The sequence below is a fragment of the Pezoporus occidentalis genome, unplaced genomic scaffold (assembly GCF_034315485.1).
Source record: "Pezoporus occidentalis ecotype Australia unplaced genomic scaffold, CSIRO_AGI_Poc_V1 ctg192, whole genome shotgun sequence".
Classification (NCBI taxonomy): domain Eukaryota; kingdom Metazoa; phylum Chordata; class Aves; order Psittaciformes; family Psittacidae; genus Pezoporus; species Pezoporus occidentalis.
In genome coordinates, this window is record NW_026913771.1 from 1,354,408 (window position 1) to 1,374,221 (window position 19,814).

The following is a 19,814-nucleotide window of genomic DNA, read 5'->3' on the forward strand; positions in this document are numbered from 1 at the left end:
TGAGAGGGGGAGGGTACAAGAGCTGTCCAGCAATCTCTTTCCTTCCTTATTAAATGTCATTACAAATTCTCTCTATGCTTTCAATTCAGATTACTATTCTCATATAAAACTTTCATAAATATTTGTTAGGTCTGGATACTTAAGATCAACCATCACATACTGTTCAACATCATACACTGGAGTAAAAAGAATAACGACAAGACTCCTGTTTCGATTCTTCAATAAATTGAATGCAAAATTTCTTTTCAGATCATTAACTGTGCACATAAGTGCAGTGTCTTGAGCCAGGTTAAGTAAATTTATAGTCAGTAACCTGCTTTACCAGTGACTGTACATTACCTGGTCTAATGTGGTCACCTAATGGTTACTGTCAGTAATTGCATCGGTAACTGTAATTCTTTCTAGACACCCAGTACAGAAAAACCCATCACTTTGAAACCTCATCAGTTAAACAAAACTATTACAAAGACTTTGGAGGAAAAAAAAAAGAAAAATTAAAGAAAATTAAAGAAAATTATTTCTTTCTCTTTTTTAAATTTTTCTGATTTTCCTCTTAAGGAACCTTTGAGATGAGGGAAATGGTTGAATCTGTTATTTCCATTTGCTGGGGGGGGGGGGGGGGGGGGCATGTTCATTTGGTAGGATTTTGTGAGATTGGGTTTTTTTTGAGAGGTTTTTGTTTTCTTTGTTGAGAGGATTTTTTAAAAGCATAAATGATGGTTCCAAATGAAAAAAGTCACACCCATGCAAGCATTACAAGACAAATGGGTATGAATTATGGAATTATATTGCAGGTTTATGTTCCTGTTCCTCAGAGCTGACCATAAATAACAGTAAGAAAGAACTGAGAGAAGAAAGCAGAACCAGTGTGAGGTACAGATTAACCATACTTAGATACCTGTTGTCAGTGAAATCAGATATGACATAATTTGAAATTGAGAAATTTGATTCCTTTCAGACAATGCCAGTGAGCAATTCCCCTGACTCAAGAAAAATACACCAGAATCTCCAATGAAGTGAAATGGAACAAGAAACAAGGAAATAAAAATTAACTGGATGAATACAGCATTCAAGGAGCACACAGAGAACATGCTAAAGCATTCTTGCTGCTGAGTTATACACAAAGATTTTCCTTTCCTGATGTGCATTACAAAGATGAGGTTGGGGGATTTTTATAATAGTTTCAAAACATTCAGGGAAACAATTAAAAAACCCCTGCAGATCAGTCTGGCTTGTTTTGTAAAACTGAAGAAATTGTACCCATTCACTAAGATACAGACGCCTGCTGAAAACAAATATAAACATGGGTTTTCATTAAAACAAACTTGTATACCAGCCTATAGGAAATTCAAGACCTGACAATATAATGGCATCACAATGTGTTATTACATTTATTTTATAAACATTTATATATGTTGATGCATAAAGCAAGAGATTACACAGTACATTTTCAAGCAAAATGTGTGTGGTTTCAAAGGAAGAATACGAATTAAGATATCCTTACCTTATAGGACGGCAAAAAGCACAAAATTCCTTGGGCTACTGTTTGACACACTGAGAGCAGAAGTGCTCCCACCTCATCCTGGAACTCAAAGGTCTCTGTATGCTGGAATGTGGCACACAACTTCCGACCATTAGGGCCCACTCCAATGGTGCCAATCCAAACCTGGTGTAGTTCATATTTAAAAAGTTAATTCTAAAATACGCAGCACAAACTGTATTAAATTACTTGAGGTTAACTAATGAAATATTAAGTGTGAGGGGAAATATTGAGATATAATATTAGATTTCTAAACAAATTAATTCCAGCACTTAAAAACAGAAGGGAAAGTGCAATAACTGATAAGATGGCTGTTTAGAAATACAGCACTGCAACTTTTCCAGGAACACGTTTAAAATTGCCCCTTTTTCCATTGAAAATGTACTATATAATCGCATTAATCCAAGCAATAGTTCTGTACATTCCTTTTTACACTTATAGAATGGGTTTGTCATGAACAGTCACTATTTCTCATCCAATGGCCATCATTACACCTCAGGAGAGGGAACCATAATGCAAAAGTTTACCTGTGAGTTCCGGATAACGTGATTTGCCTCCAACTGAATAGAAAACTTCACACCAAGCTCTGAAGAAAAGGAATCCATTGGAGAGAGTGTACCAGATGTCAGAACAATTGTTCTCACATCATTTAAGTCAGAAAAAGCCTAGGATGGAGAAAGAAAAGGAGGAATTTAAAGTGATTGTGCTGTTTTTTCTAAAAACTTATATACATTTGTTAGACTAAAATTACTAAAGGTCTTCTACTTCACACCCAGCTTACCACAGCAGGATTCAAGCACCAAAAATTAAGCATGTGGACTACAGTTTTCTGCCGCAAATTCTTTTTACGCCTGGGCCGTGCAAAGAAGGCACTTGTCTCTGAAGCATCAGGTGGGTTTTCATTCCAGGTGTAAGTTTGTTGTAAAGCAACTTTGTAGTCGTCTGCAAACCTACAGAGAGATACAATAATATGAAAAAATCCTACAAGAAAGAATTGAAAGTGTAAGCATTAAGCCCATACAAAGCACAACCTGTGCTGCTACAAGGCATTTACAATTAAGTATAAAAAGAATTTTATACTTTCTAAAAAAAACAGTGAAACTTTACAGTAATTAATATTTTAAAATAAGGTGTAATCCAGAAGCAGCTCAGAAGCCAGACACCATAACTGAGGGATTCACAAACAAAAGAGGTGTTTTGTCAAAGCAGCTGAATTCACCACCACCACACTGCTCAGGCTACGGACTTGAACTGACCTGCTCTTATCTTTAAAAAGATACAAGAGAACCATGAATAACCCCTTCAGCACCATCTGAGTGGCAGGGCTCACAACTGGTATCTCAATCAGTTCCTCTTTACCGAACATCGATACTTTTTCTTCTTTTTCCAGGACAGCAGCTAAATGTTTCTATGAGAGGCAAACAAATCCCACATTAACAACATCCTAAGTATCTTCTCAAAAACAAAGATAATACAGATACAAGAGTTCCAGCACATTGCTTTAAAAGTTCACCTAAAACACCCATATAGTCAGTCTGAAGACAAGAACTGGAAGGGAAAAGTAACAACGTCTTTAAAGTGTTTTTCTAAAAACTTATACACATTTGTTATGACTAAAATTATAGTCTTATACAGAAGGCTCATACAGAAAGGAAGGATGAAATTGAAAATAGGGTAAATACATTTCAACAGCCAAGAAAAATGCGGATGGACAAAATAGACAAAACTATTACTGACTCAATGCTGCAATTTAAAGAATTGCACATTATCAGTTATATCCTTTAAAACATTGATTCTCCACAAATCCCAGTAGTTCAAGTGGAATACTCATGGTTTTCATCAGGCATCCTCTTCATACAGCCTTTTAGTATTGCAATAAATTAAAAGACCTGTTAGGATTTAAACTCATTTACATTTTAAGATGTTAACAACATCAATATTGTGCACTCTGGTACTCAGTTATACAGCATACAACATTACCTGTAAAATGGGAAAAGTAGTATCAGTTATTCCCATTTGGTGCAAAATTGTGAGCATCTCCTTTCCACTCCAAACCTTAAAAGCAGTTTCATACCCTCTTTCTACCAGTTGACTAGAGCTCTCCTTTAACCAGCTGTAAAAAGAAAGAGAAATCAGAAATAACTTCAGCATTAATTTTAGATATTTAGAGATAGTTTACCAAACCTCAAAAATTGCACCAGACTTCTATGAGGTCGATGGTGAGTATTTTACTACATCTAAGTACAGAGAATCTGCTTTTCTATATGTCTCTTTGTCACTGTTGAACTAACTTCTAGGGAACTGCTCATGATGCAGGTCTTTGAAGGCGAGACGAAAATTTGTCCCTATAGCATTCTATTTTATCATCACATAATATCTTTACAGTAAAGAAAAAGGATTAAAATATACAATATAACATGTCAGGCTCATTTAAGAAAGATTTCTGCTGTATTTTTCAAGCCACTCTTTTTTACTCTAGCTGATACTAGTTCACCATATAGGGGCAATAAAAAGTGCAGGTCTATCTGCAGGTATTTGTAACTGCTACAATTTGAAAACTAAGCAGAATTACAACTGTATGTACAATGCAAAACGTGACAGGACATTCTGAAAACCTGATCTAAACACGTAGATCACCTAATTTGTGGCACAGCTAAAATCTTTTCTAACTGAGTGTGTCCTCTATCATCCCTGCAGTATAATGAGACCTTCTCTCTGCCTAGAGAGCAGGCAGGCTTCCTCCTTGTCAGGGAATGCCAAAGCTCTCCGTTTCATCAACCAGCAGGAGGCATCAGAAAGACAGCTGTCATTTCTACAACAGTTCAAAGTATTTACCTGTAAAAACAGTTATTCATTATCAACAAAAGCAACGAGGCTCAGTGACTGTTTCAGTGCCAGATTTCCTGTCATGTCTCTGCAAATAATGTGATTAGTGGAACAATTAAAAAAACCCCGAACCTTTCCTTTTGCCAGGTTAAATGCAAACAAACCCCCATAAATACTACCAGAACAATCACTTCTTTGGCTATAATTTGCTTCTTCTTATTCAGCTATGATGATCACTAACACAGGCAGGACTTCACCAGTGTAGGACTCTGCCCCATTTCCTCAGACACAGGATCAGAAAGACCTGGAACTAAAATTAGAAAACTGCCACTGTGACAGAAACGACACAGATTTACAATGGATAAAACATGTCTGCAGATATAAAACTTCTGTCTACCTGTTATGAACTTCAAAAACCATCACATACTTTTGAAATGGTCACACTATAAATGCAAACACAAACTTAACACAGTCACCTTCCTAATACTAAAATATCACCAAAAAAAATCAAATCCTAGAATAATTTCCTCCAATTTAATCTAATGTCAAAGCATTTACTTGGAAATAGCTCTTATTTTTAGAATACAGCAGTAAACATGAATAAAACTAACTTGATACCCAGAAAGATATCTATGGGTTTGAAGTGAAGTATGCAGTATTTTCAGGAAAAGATATGACAAATGTCACAAACGTGCCTTCAATTCAAGAAAGTGTATTTGCTCCTTCTCTCCCTACCAAAAACTCCCATTGCTGACACAGCCTACTCCACTGAACAAGGTAATTTGTCCTGGTAAATCTGCATCTCATCAGAAAAGCTTGACAGCGTACCTCCAATGGTATACCTTCAAATTCCTCCAAACAGTCATTTCAGCACCTCTGTGGCACTAAACCCATGCTTAAGTGCTTTCTGGAATGAAGGTCCAGGATCTTTATAACTGAAATAAGGTTTTTCTAATTACCCATGCGTTTGGCAAAGCCACCTCACCCTGCATTTTACCAATTACTGGCTATTTACACCCAGTCTTCTGCTTTCCATGCTATTGGAAAATTTCCCATGACAATCATCCTTAGTTTTTCTGATAAGGTTAAAAAGCTTGGGGCACTCAAATCTCCAGCCATGCTATTCTTATCTTTTACTAAAATTTAACATTTCAAATATCTAAGGTAGGAGAATCAGCTTCTGTGACACACAAACATTTACTCTCAGAATGGAGACTTGCTGTAGTGTACTCTGAAGTCTATTTCATCAGCCACTAATGCAACAAAATGACAATCTTGACATGCACTTAATCAGAGTTCAGTTCACTTCAAAGCCACTTATATCATTCTTCACTTTTATCCTGCTGAGTTTGCTGCTCCAGGTTTCATCAGCAGTGTTTCTGAACTCTTTCAGTCCCTGGATCCCTCACATGAAAAATTCAAAAATTAAGGGCTACAGAGCTAAATTCCAAATTCTTTACTGGTGATAAACTCTTCTGATTTTGTTTCAACTTCCTCATGTTCCCGCTCCGTTCATAAGATTTTCGCCTTCACCCCTTATTTCTTGCCCTCTTTCCTGAGCTTCTGACTCTGGCCCATTTGCTTTTGTTCCATCCTGTCTCATGATCGTTAACTTCTGCTCAGGTCTTCTGCTTCCTATTGTATTTCCATAGTTTCTGAAGGTTACCTTTTTTTCCACTCTTACTACCTTTTCCTCTATGGGTGCAGAAAGAAGCAAAAAGAACATCTGGTTTTTGAGCTTCTTTCTGCCTTACTGATCAACTCCTGCTTTCAAAACCACTCCCTCAACCATCCATATTTCTCCATCCACTGGACTCCTCTATCCTTATGTTCCCAACAAGACAGGTACTAAGAGATTCAGCATACCCTTGGTTTCAATTTCAGTACAAAAGCAAATGATTAAAACCACATTCTACTGATACAGTCCAGGAATGACCAGTAATCCTGTGTGGACAACTTTTTCTTGAGAATAATCAGAAATTCAAAAGGGAAAGATCATGCATGCTTCGTTCAAGGAGGTTGCTACCTGAATTCTCTACAGACTTCAGTCTCTTCTGAGAATTTGCATGTACCTCAGTTTTTCAGACCCTTGTATCTTTGTTCAAGTTGTTTCACAGGGAAAACAAAGGGCACATCTGACAAATTCACTTTCACCTGTGAAGAACCCATTCCAAACAGATTCCAATCTGGTTCCAAAAACAGATTCCAGCCTGCTCCAAATACCTCCTGCCCAAGGCTCTGAAAGCATTTTATAAATGTAAACTATGTAATGCTTTGATAAAATAATGCTGTTACTATTTGTCATGTAAGCTAACAGAAACAAGTGACAGAGAAAAATTATTTATCTCAGTAAAGTTTTCATACAGAACTTCCTAAGTTAGGACAGTAACCCCCATAAAGATCAGCGAATCCTTCAAGAGGAAACATACTTTTCAAACAGGATTTCAATGTTTGTCTTTGAGTAAGATGAATGGGTTTTTTAACTATATCAAAACCCTGGGAATTCCTCAAATGAACAAAAACTGGGTGACACCATAGTTTGAAGCATACTTAAATTGCAAAACAGCAACCAGTAAATTGCATAAGCAAAAGGAATCCAATTGTAATTTTAAAAACCGCTAATTGATGTAATGGAATTAGAAAGAGTTGCCTTACTTTGTCAGAGAGCAGCACACAGCCTGTAGGGGCTCATGATCCTTCTGTCTGATGTTGCTGTTGACCATTAAGTCTAGCTCTTCTCGAGCGGCTTTTAGTTGACTTTCCGTAACACCGAAGCTCACTGATTCTCGAGCACAGTCCTCAATATTATGGGCTTCATCTAAAATGACTACTTGGCCTTTTAGGTTAATTTCCATCTAAAAAGAAAATTATGATCTAGTAAAACAAAGCGAAAGACGTTAAGGAGAAACAGCAACTAACAGGATGCTGTTAAAGAAGTCTGGATTAATATAATCTGAACCTACCACACTCTCCATAAACCAAACAACTGGGAAGTTTGCAAGGGTTTATCTTCCACTGATTAAAAAAAAACCAAACCAACAAGCCCCAAACTGATCAGACAGAGTATGGGACCAGTGGAAGCATTCCTTGGAACACAGAAATGCCTATTCTGGGAAAAAAAATAAAAACAAAAACGAGAGAGAGAGGAAAAATACCTTAACCCAGGAGTTAATCTGTAGATAATATTTTTGGATATAAATCAGATTTCAGTTGGCCATTATGGTTTTAACTTCACTTTAACTTCAGTTATTGCAATCTCTTCCTTACAAATATACTTACACTCTCCCGTATCTGTGGGTCCAGAAGATAATTATAAGGACAAAATACAATATCTGCGCCCACCATGAGTTCTCTGGCTGCAAAATACGCACAGGCACGAAGCTTCTTTCCCAGGCTCACTAGATCTTCAATGTCCCAGGCCTGATACACTCTGTGTGCAGACTGTAGTGCATGGTGTTCACTGAGTTTATGAACACCATGATAGTAAAGACAGGACTTGCCCTAAAGGCAAAGAAGGCAGATAGTCCATGGTTACAAAATGCTAATGAAAATCAAGTAAGATTAAATCCCCTAAATTGTTACGTGCATGTGACTTCATTTTCTGGACACATTCCTAACAACTATTTTTTTATGTCAGACACTAATGACAAACATATCATGTCAGACAGAAAACAGGCAAATTCATGTTCCTAAAATAAAGGACACTTCCTTCTTCTTCATCTATAAAAGCAAAGACATTTTAAGCCTTGTTAGGAACATTAACCTTACAGTCATAAATACTATTCTTATCTGCATAATTCTTTTTTCAGTACTGATACTGTGCATCACATTTTCTAACAGTATTTAAGCTGAATTACCAGGAGGCATTTAAGCAACATAGGATAAAGAAGTAAACAATGTTACTCATTCTAACTGTTCAACTACATTTTAGCATGTTTCAAGGAGTGTTCATTTTCTCAAATGAAATTACTCACATGTTTTCCTTCCAGCAACTCTACACACATTTCATTCCTGTTACTGCCACTATTAGATACCGTTGGATGAATACAGGTATAATCCCGGCTAGAAAGAATTGTCATGGGGACACTGGAATACGCTGTTCTCTTCAACTCTCTGGTGATCTGGGATATTTGCTTGTGTGTTCGTGTTCCAAAAAATATTTTGGGAATGAAAGGCTGATCTCCATTTTCTTTCTTCTTCCTGTTACTAGCATCTTTATCACTTTCTTTTCCAGAAGAACAGGAACACTCAGTGCAAGGGCCAGAAGACTGCAACCCAAGACAAAAAAAAAAAAATTAACAAAATCCCACTGTAAAATGAACACGATAAACCTGTTTATGCTCTATTTAGAAAATGCCCTCTAGGATAGTTTAAGTTAGTCAGTTAAATCACCAAGGTGGCCTATCAAACTGCAGAAAGTTCAGAAATGCTAAAGCATAGACACCATGTCCTCATGCCTGAAAAATCTTAAAAAACTTCTGGCAGTCACCAGATACAACTTCATCATAAGCCAATTGCAGAAAGAGTTATTATTCCAGTTAAGTATGTACACAGGCAAACAAACTTCTTGTACTTGAGCTTCACCATAAGGACACTTCTGTTACAGAACATGAAGTGTCCAGCACCTTCAGTGAAGACCACCCTGGGACCAGACACCCAAATTAAAATACTGAGAACATTTTTACCTTAAAGCAAATAGAAGGAATCTAGACAGTTTAATGAAATCTGCAGATAAAACAGACCATGTCATACAGTCTCTATTAGAAACATGTTTGCCATGCCATTATTTCAAAGGTCATCTAGTAAGTATGAGAATTAAAGACACATAGGGAATCATTCTGAACAGAACCTAATCCTGTAAAATATTTGTTAAAAGTAATTCTTTTCTTCCTGAGAAGCACTCTCTCTCATAATGTAAAGTACTGGAAAGACTGTCATGAAATTGTAATAATTAGTGTGAAAAGACTAGCAGAAATGAAGTAACTCATGAATAACCATGTCCACACACGTCCCATAAAAAATAACGAATTCTTCTAGTGTAAAAGAGTTTTTATTTTTTTCAGGTGACAGTGCAAGTAACAACATGTAGTTGCCCACTCAAATACTCCTCCCTCCCCTTTTAATTGTAATCAGTAAGATTATCCATTATAAACAAATGCCAAATCATGCTGTGTGTTACACCACAACTCTGGAGATCAAGCTGTCTTTTAGCCTCCACTCTGAGGAAAAGCAAGTTCATATTACCCTTAGTCTCTCTCAGCCTTGTCCGCCATTAAATATTACAATACATGATAGAACGCATGTAAATGTAACCCTTCTGGAGCTGTCACTCACTGGGATAAAAGGTTCACTGATGTGCCAAGTAAACAGGCCCTCAAAGCAGATTAAGTTACACCCATGCTGGAATTGTTACATTCGCCTCTCAGGTTGCCAGTAACAGCAGATTTCATTACCGTGTGCTGCCACATTAAATAGCCAGTTCCAAATATCCTGCCTTCTATATTGAATAATTACTTATTCACTGAAAGGATAAAAAGAAGAGTTATGAATGGTGCTCTTGTCAACAGCGAAGCAGGAAACAGCTGACATATGGTATATGTTACATGTGTGGCAATACCCAACTGTGTTTGCACTCACACAGAAAACTGCAATGCAAATTGTACCTTGATAATTCTACCTACATTCTATTTTGCTTTTGGAAATAATGAAAACACTGCTAGCATGCCACCAATATAACTGAAGCAGTTACTGTGTAGGGCCTTTAAGAACATGCTCATCTTTTGATTTCAAGTCAGACGGTGTTTTCAAAGTTAAAAGAAATACACAGAATTCCAACATGATACCATACCTCTAATACACCACTGCTATTGCTCAGCCTGACATTTAGTTTACCAAATAAAAGTAACAGAAAATTATTAGGACCAATCAGGCAGCTATTTTGCAAATATTTGAAAATGCAGTTCAAATAAATACATACATAAACATGAACTGAAAGCTCTTCTACCATGGGTTTAAAAAAAAAAACAAAAAAAAAAATCCCAGATGTATTTCATTTTTATTAAATGAATTAAGTATTCTTATGTGTAAGGCTTCTAAATGACAGTGTTTTACAGGTGGCCTTTAAAGTTTTTCTTAAAAGGTATGAAATTGGTGTAGTACTGGCTTTAAACAGCACTTTAGTCTGTGTTCCAGTTTTCAAATGTTACCTTCCGCTTTGAAAAGCAGATTTTAGTTAAAAAAAAAAAAAAATCAACATGGCAAAAGTTGTAAACTCAGGCTCGTTTATAGTAACTCATAAGAGTATAAATAAACATCTGAAAGCCACAAACACCATTAGCCAAACATATGTAAATGCATAAATAAAACCTTTTTAGAAGGTGCTTTATAATGAAGAAAAACTTGAAGAAACTGGTTAAAACAGTTTAAAAGTTGAGTTCTTCCTGCTCTTTGCACATTATTCAGATGTGTCAATTTGCATTTTTATGCTTTAGAAAATGGTGTGGCCATCTTTAAATTTTATTGAAACCAAACTATCTTAATTCTGTATGTCTACAAAAAGAATTTACTGTTAATATCACACACCAGAATCTAATGTGGTGTTATTCTCCCATTACTACAGCAAAAGGAAAGAAAATAGTCTACAGCTGAACGAAGTGGTAACTCCAATATGGCAGTTTCCATAGCAGTGTTGCCTCTTAAAGTACAAATTTTTAGAGACACAACAAAGAGATGCTGGTTAAATTACAATAAAATTAGACAAAGTTTCCATTTATTAGGAAAGAAAGTGGGGAGCCAAGTATAAATATGTAAAATATGAAAGTATTAAGACAACAAAAAACTACTTTATAACACCCTCTGGCTTCAGAACTAAACATATTTTCAGCTGTTTGTATTTGGGATATAGATTTTCAATTGAGAGAGTGTGTGGGGGGGAAGATACTTCTCTGCTTTCTGCAGTTTAATCAGAAACACCCAGTAACAGATGCTGTTAGAGATCAGACACCAGACTGTATGGACCTTAGGCTAATCTAACTTGTTTTTACTTCTGTCAGGGGCTAGATAAAACAGCCTATCACATCAATATTTATATGGCAAAAACGTGGAAGTCTGATTTAAAAAGGAATCATCAAGTCCACCAACCTGTCCTACGTGTAAAATAGAGCTAAACAAACACTGAGGCTATGATCTTTGAAACACAAAGAGGTAAGAGGAGTTCTTCATATCTTCATCTACATTTCCTGGTTACAAAGCCATCTGAATGATACAGCAGTGAATACCTCTTGTGTGAAATATCACACAAGCACAATCTAGTAAGATATCAGCAGTGACATTACAAAAGCTTTTCAGCTATTCCTTTATAAGCTCTCAAAAAGCACAGTATTCTGCTGGTGATGCAGCCTCTTGATTAAAGTACACAAAGCAGCTGTTTATCCTCTCACAGTAACCAGCAGGTGAACCCAGTTCAATATTTATCACAGGCTTTCACAGATCACTGCTAACCAAGCAAACGTTTTAATTAAGCTGGAACTTGCTTCAAAGAGCTCATTCAAAATGTCAGTCAGCAGAAAAAGGATCAGATACGGTGTCAGGTGAGAGCATGTAATACAAATCCACAACTTTCTTCATCCCATCGTGGTAAATTAACCTATTCTGAAGTCCAGACCCTGATTGTAACAGGCTGCCAGTCTCCTGGAATGTGTAACAGAAGTCACTCAAACTCCATTGTGAAGGTTGTAAGCAATATGTTAAACTGCAATGGGCTAGCACATTAAGACAGATTCTTTTCACAGCTGTTTTTTGATACCCCAAGTGTTTGTTACACTACTCTCCATTTACTGTTTACTTTTTTACTTGGTATAAATGGGGATTCCTTAACCCAGCTGCCCCAGTTTCTCAGACCGCATGCTTTGACAGAATTAATCAAGAGAGTACCTTAAGGGTATAATTTCCCATCTAAACTCACACTAGAACTCTTAACTTGCCCTCTCTTGCAAGGATTAACAGCAGAAGGACAAAAACGGATTCCCAGGCTCTGGACTGAAAGCAGCTAAAAACAGTTGCCTCAGGCAGAAGATCCTCGCCCACTGCGCTCTACAAGTGTTCATCTGATGCAGCAGCACTGGAAGTGCCTCTCATGCTCTTACAACCAACCCATTCTCTCTCTTGGGCTATAAGAAAGGGCCTGACAAGAAATTAAATTTGCTTTAAGCACAGGATTGACTACAGTAAAACATAAGCTATACAAATCAGGATTATTTCATTAAGAAAATATTTTTATTGCGTTATTGTATCATCCTAAATATATAGTCCATTATGGTAAGTGCTGAACATCACCTCAGCTAACTTTGTTTCATAAGCTACACTAGAAAACTAACCTACCAGCCTATGCTGTGATGTTCTTCATGTCTTAATGTAGTTAAGCCACAGAACTACTAATGATAAATAGGGCCTTACTTTCTGCAGTTGTTTTCTTGACAATTGTTTCAGCTCTCAGTCTGCTGAGGTTCACTTCAGGTAAATAATACCTTATTATTTCATTCTTAAAAATAATTTCTTCCTTTTCTTTTATGTCTTCTTAAGTTACTTCTCTCTAAAAGTACTAAACAGCACAGTATTTGAACTTTGAATAGTATACTGTACTGTTTATCTGCAAACTCAGACCCATGGAGAACACATTATAACACAAATGGGTACAGCACAGGTACTATTATAAAAATTAAGTTTTCTCAGAAAATTAGAATATGGTTCAATATTTTATAACAGTTAGTTGATCTATACTCAAAGTTTTCAGTTCACTACATGAACTTTCTAGAAGTTGTAAATAAAGTTTTTCAGATACCCACAAAGAAGTACCAAAGCAAATGTTACAATAAAGGAAGAAAGGTCTCTTTATTTGAAAATCAACAGCACACTCTGCTGGCCTTTGTACTTCAAACCAGCAATTGAAGTTCAGCGGCATAAAGCATTTCAAATCCTTCCAAAAAATCTACAGAGCTTTCCAAAACTGGCAAAATCTAATTCCCATCAAATGACCTAGAACACAGATTCACTTTTGTCAAGAAAAGATTTAACTCCCAATGTCTTAAAGTAATACCAAAGCTTTTGGCTTCCTTTGTTTTCACAAATGTAGAGTATACTGGAAAAGAGCTCCTGAAGTTAAAACACACACTGATTAAAATAGAACCTAATTTAGGACATACAAAGAGCCAAGTGTTGTTGTAAGATGTGGAAACTGAAATTACCAAACATACATAGAACCCCCTGTACTTAGAAGCCGAGCTACCTACAGATGGGTATTACCATAAAGCAACATAAAATTAAGAAATATATATTGGAGAGGGAGAATATTCTTTGCCTTTTGAAAGAAGAAAGTAATCTTCAGTACTGATGAAACAAAGACCAGACCTCATTCCTGTCTTCTATTTGTATCAAACATACAATTTCATGATATCATGGCATGCTCCTGCATTTTAATATAGACAAAAACTATCATTCTATGATTCTATTCTATGCCACAGCCTTTGATAAACACTCATAGGAACTACATTACTAATGTAATTTGGCACCTGACATCTCTCTACTGCCTCAGATTTCTTTGACTGGTTTTGCTTCAATGAACTTTTACGTAAAATCAGTGAGATTCAAATACCAAGAAATGCAGAAAATGCTTAGCAGAAAGCTGGAAAAAATAGTTTCTGCTATGGAAAGTGGACATTAAAAAAAAAAAAAAAGAAAAAAAAACAAACCAAAACCAACATCTATCGCAGTTAACACACAGGATTTTATTTCTTAATCATGTGCAGTATTTATTACTCTTTTTTTGTTATAATATATTGCAATGACCAGCTCAAACTTTCTCCAGCTTAAAGGCACATTTATTAATATTAAATGCTGTCTTTTATTTACTACATATGCCACAAAATAACAAATGGTAAGTTGAACAAAATCTACACTCCTGATGTCACTCAGTTTCTATGGTCCCAGTTTCAAGTTCTTCCATGATACCATAGATCTACTATAAGTAGAAAAATAACAAATAGATTTACAGCTGCTTGATAATTGCTGTCACATATGGAAAGTTCACAGGCAGAATTGCTAGGCCAGATTCTGTGCTACTGGAGAGCCATGGTGTAAAAGAGTTCAATCCACTGTTTAGAAGAACAACTTTCACAGAAATAATTCACGCTTTGCAAACCACACTGGTTAGACAGCACCATTAGGAGCAAAAGCCACTGCAGCTCTTGCCAGCAATAGCAACAAAGTTCACTATTACTCTAAAGCAACTTACACACTTGGAAACCTTTCCATTAGACTGTAATGAAGCCAGAGGTACAGTGTTTTCTGAAACTATATTAAAAAGCTGTATTTCATGCATAATCTCTTTACAGTAGATTTTTTTTTAAACTGCTCTTGAACTAACAGTCCTGATATAAACAATATTACTGTATTACTTACTGGTTTGGGAGAAAAAGTGGTGGGTTTTGCACTTTTCTCAGAGTGAACAATCAGCTCTCCATTTTTTCTCTGATTATAAACTTCTAAAGCATCAACAAACTGGACTCCTTTTGCAATACAATGGCGTTTTCTAACCTGTTGGGAAAAAAAATGTACTGTGTTCAAACACAGTGGGCAGAAGTATGTGCTTACACTGGCAGTCAGTGATTTTCTTTCAACTGTTTTCCACTGAGTCTGTTTCAGTAACACAGTCCATCACTAATATTTTTTAACAGTTTAACTAAATCTAAGCCACACAACAGTTTGGGAAAAGCTATAAAGTCTTAATTAAAAAATTCAGTAACAATAACAACAACAAAATCTGTAATTACTGCTGAGCTTTTCTTCTTTAATTCCCCACTGTAACAAAACTGATAGGAATTATAATACTAGATTGATATAAGCAGAACTTTCATAACTAAAACGAGAAATAAAACCAAGCCATACTGATCTGAAAACCTAGACAAAAGCAACCATCTGAGCAATACTCCAGAGCAACATAAAAGCTGTTTACAGTGCAAGTACTAAGTCATGAGACTGGCACAGGTGAAAACATGACAGAAATGTTGCACTCTACATAATAGGGCAGAGATAGCTGCATTTGACAGGATAAAACAAACCAGAGCTTGAATATATTCACAGCATTATTTGAGTTTCTAATACGTATTTGCAAGGGCACTTTCAATTCTAGAATCTCATGCTTTGACTCAATAGTGTGGATCAAGTGCGTATAAATAAGTTTTGGGAATATTAAGTGTTTAAATATGCAAAACATAATTTAGGACATGGTATTATGAACAACTTTGAGCAACAATGGACTCCTTTGTAACAAGTGACAATACAAATGAAAAAAATCTGTCAGTCGAAACTGTGACTGTGACTCAACTATTCTCTAAGCCCTTCTCTGAAATGTTGATTGTTATTTGACAGCTTTGTTGAGCTATGCCTGGATTATTTTATTGCAAATAAACTTTGCTCACCTGCTGCTCAGTTTCTAAAGGACGAATCCTTTTTCTGTCTACTTGAAAATCATCGTTCTCATTGTCACGTAGCGATAACCTTTTTTTGGCAGACAATTTTGAAGCTAGTGTTTCATTTTCCTTACATTCTGTAATGAAAAATAAAAGGCATGTTCAGTCCTAGGAATGCATTAAATAAGAGCACTATTTTAAAAATGGAATTTACTATAAATACACATGATATAGGAGATAGCATTAGACATTCCTAGACACATTAGCCATCATTCCACTTAGATTTCCACACAGGGCAGAATCATGTACTAATCTGCTATTATGACAGTAAAAAAAGTCCCTGACTTGAAAGCAAAAAAACTTGACATCACTGGCTCCATATTTGACTTCCAGGACAGATTTTTAGCAGTCTGGGTATGAAGTTACCTGTGTTTGTTAGAGGGCTTCCAGGTTTTACAGAACTTCCCGTTTCACAATTAGTAATAGAAGAAGCACCATGATTCACACTCGTTGCCGCCTCATTGCTCTTACAGTGGGAGTGACACGTGCAGCGACACAGCAGTGAGGTCTCTGGCTTTCTGTCTTCCTTTTCACATGACGATGTAAGCAGTGGTTTCTCTAAAGGACACAGTCATTTGTCTTCCATTGAACACTATTCAAGACTATACATGAGAAAAAGACTTTCAAAACAGTCAAGATGACAGCTTTTCTTTAGGTACCAGTTTTAAACTTTGTGTCTACAAAGTCTGAACAAGCATTCATAACCCTTCGACAAACTGCAGTGCAAAGAACTGTAACAACTTGCAAAAATGAAAAACACCCCTCCCTTACAATTCAGTCTGCATAACTATAATACATAATTATATTCTTTCAAAGTTCCAACAGCCATATAATTCCCTTATGATACCATACTGAAATCCATACTGGCCATTTCCGGTTTATGTTGCCAATAAGGCAATATATATATAATGGTGGACAAAGACCTGCTTAGATTCCTGAAAACCAGTAATGTTTAAAGGCTGAAAACCAACAAATCTATTATCTTTTGGCAATAAAAATTGGGCAAAGGTATACCAAGATAACTTACCATACTGAGACTGCTGCCATGATAATGCAGAACAAAGTAATGCCAAGCTTTTCCCACTTCCTGTAGGGCTCTCCAACAAACAGTGTTGCCTGTTATTTAAACCCTTAATAATCTTTAAGAAGAGTAACAAGAAACAAAACCAGAATTAATAGAAAACCAAACAAAGCAGAGGTCTTTAGCCAAGCTAGAAATTACTTCTAAAGATAGATCAGGACACCTGCTGTCTTGTAAAAAAAACAAATAATAAATGAAAATCAGAAACACATCACCACCCTTCATCACCCTTAAGAGTAACAACAGGTCAGGTAGCCTTAGATGTATTTCTCCTGAAGAACATGTTATGCTTGGGGGTTCACTTACAGAGGACACTGAAATACTTAGCTGTCAACAGGAATACCTAATGGGACTGGCTCCCTTCCTTTAGCCTTACAGAACCAGACCATTGAAAACATCTGTCAGGCAACCAAACCAATTGTCCCACAGGGAAAACCCAAACCCATTGTCCCACACTTTAAAAATGGTTAAAACTATTTTAAAATATTTAAATGTAAGGTGTAATAATTCATTTTTTAAAAAATGCCAAAAAGCAAAATCTTAGTGAAATAATATGATCTGCTTAAGGGAGATGTTTTACTAAATCATTCACTCCTTATATGGAATTTGAAACTTATATAAAATACCTATTACAGTATATTTAATTAAACAGTCATATGTAACTCATAACTTCTTAGCACAAATATTCACAAATCCAAAAAGTACTTCAACTTTCCCTTGTCACGGGCCAGATACCATTGTACAGCATTACAAATTCAATTCTCAAGATATTGGAGGCTCTGAATTTCATGTGTTTGTTTTCTAAATGTTGGTAGATATTGGAAAACATAAACTATTAGTTTAGCCAGTGTTAATTTAACTTCTACTTACAGCATTCATCATAGCAAGTTGCGAAGGGTAAGCCTTGCAAGGGAACATGATCTTCACCCCCCCAATAGTATATTCTGACACATCAGAGGACATTGCCACTTTTTCATTCAGTTTATTTCAGGTTTATAACTGCAATAAAAAAAATAGTATTAACAAATCAACACTAACAACCAGGCAAAGCCTGAAACAACATATGGCACAAAAAAAACCCAACCAAACAAGCAGAAACTGCTAACCTGGTAAGGGGGCTGAGCAGTTCAGGATATTACCAGAACTGGCATACAAGGACTCATACTACACACTGTCAGTTCAGACGCACTCCTTGTTACGCACGAGAGCAACTTGCCACCATCCGATGAGTAACACCAGCAATTTAAATCAAAGCATGACCCACTGTGCACATCCTTTCAGATTCTCTCAGACTGTATACTGTTGGGATAAGAAGCCAAATCTCTGGGGGAAAAGTACCTTGAGATACTTAATAACTGAAAGTAGCTAACTTTTCAATTAACCAGGTCTATTAGCTTGAACTCCAACATACTGCAACTACAAAGATACACCTGACAACAGCATCTTGAACTGTTCATTTTAGAGCACTGAGAAATTAAACCTGCACACTGGACTTCAAAAAATGACATGTTTAAAAAACAACAGTTTTCTTCCACAAATAATACAACCATTATTCAGGGGAAAATGAGGTGTCATTGACTTTGCTATTCTCTGAGCACTATCCAGCATTTCTCTCTGGATAATAGAATAAAGCCAGTTTCCTTATTACCCTAAAACCTTGTAATTACTGAATTAAAAATACTGAAAAGGCAAAGATGGCTTTAAAAAACGAATACTTTTTAAAAAATAACGCAGATTTTTTCTTACAGGTTTTCAGCATCTACAACATAAAAGACAGATTTTAAAATGGCAGATTCCCTGCGATAAATTGTCTCACTAACCTGTGTCCTCATCTCACTTCTAATGAGTAAACACATGCAGCAAATACCAGTGTACGGCATGAGTCAGCTTCATCATCTCAACAGGCAAAGGAAATCCTCTCAGCAAAAAGAGGCTGCTAACACGAGTTCATACCCTACCCTTCCTTCCAAAAAATGTAACTGCACCCAGCAAAAGGCTTTTCCCCTCCCGTCACGCAGGGGGAGGGTGAGGAGGGGTGTACGCTTGAAGGAGCACTACTTCGAATTGAGCTTTGCCCGAGAAAAAAGCAAGCCCCCGCCGGGGCGGTGAGAACGCTTCAACACCGAAGCGGGCAGGAAGCGGGGGCGGTCCGAGACCCCAGGAACGCGGAGGGACCTTCTGTTCCCGGCCTGCGCCTTTGGGTGCACCGGACTCATCCCCCCGCTCAGGGGAACCCCGCCACCGCCTTGACCCTACTCTAGACCCAGCTCTGGGGAGGATTTTTCTGCCTCTCTGTGGCTGAGGGGAGGGAGCGCTGAGGAGCTGCTGTCATCCTCTGGTGCGTGCGGCGCCCCAGCCTACACAGAAGCACCTGAGCGGGTCCTTCATCTTGTTTAAGAGGTAAAGGTCCCCAGAGAGCCGGTTCCCCCCCGTCCCACGGGAGCCCGGCCTCCTCAGAGCCGCTCCGCACGGCCGCTCACCTCAGGCGACAGCGACCCCGACCCCTTCCCCGTCCGTCCTTCCCGCCTCCACCCCGGCGCCAATCAGCTGACAGGAAAGAGCCCTGCGCCACCAATCAGCAAATCGCAAACTGAGCCGCTCCCGCCTTCCGCCTGTGCGCTGTGAGAACCAATCACGGAAGGCCTTATTGGCTTCGGGTTGTAGTCGTTGCTGGGCAACCACGCTTTCACCGAGGGGAGCTGTATCGCGACACCGCCCTTCGTTATCACAAACCATCGCTTTGTAAGGTCAGCGGGCTGTCAACATCGCCCCCCGCACGGACACCAGCGGGGGAACGGCCTCTGCCGGCCCCGGGGTCAGGGCACCCCATACAGGTAAGTCC

General features: G+C 37.4%; 1 protein-coding gene across 2 annotated transcripts in view; it reads right to left on the bottom strand.

Moving 5' to 3' along the window:
- The window catches only part of BRIP1 (BRCA1 interacting helicase 1), a 114,610-nt gene extending 94,950 nt beyond the window's left edge, over positions 1-19,660 (bottom strand). Inside the window, exons 1-14 of one of the 2 annotated variants that reach the window (XM_062617151.1) lie at positions 18,079-18,534; positions 17,843-17,971; positions 16,919-17,030; positions 16,258-16,449; positions 15,841-15,968; positions 14,822-14,956; positions 8,341-8,634; positions 7,646-7,867; positions 7,022-7,221; positions 3,521-3,653; positions 2,797-2,948; positions 2,322-2,490; positions 2,068-2,205; positions 1,505-1,666 (exon numbers count right to left, since the gene is read on the bottom strand). In XM_062617151.1, coding sequence (XP_062473135.1) covers positions 1,505-1,666; positions 2,068-2,205; positions 2,322-2,490; positions 2,797-2,948; positions 3,521-3,653; positions 7,022-7,221; positions 7,646-7,867; positions 8,341-8,634; positions 14,822-14,956; positions 15,841-15,968; positions 16,258-16,449; positions 16,919-17,030; positions 17,843-17,935 — 2,130 coding nt within the window. In that variant the 5' untranslated portion in view covers positions 17,936-17,971; positions 18,079-18,534. Of the gene's footprint in view, positions 1-1,504; positions 1,667-2,067; positions 2,206-2,321; positions 2,491-2,796; positions 2,949-3,520; positions 3,654-7,021; positions 7,222-7,645; positions 7,868-8,340; positions 8,635-14,821; positions 14,957-15,840; positions 15,969-16,257; positions 16,450-16,918; positions 17,031-17,842; positions 17,972-18,078; positions 18,535-19,452 lie in introns of those variants that run through there. The other variant, XM_062617152.1, reaches the window with a different exon arrangement.
- Positions 19,661-19,814: the final 154 nt, after the last annotated feature.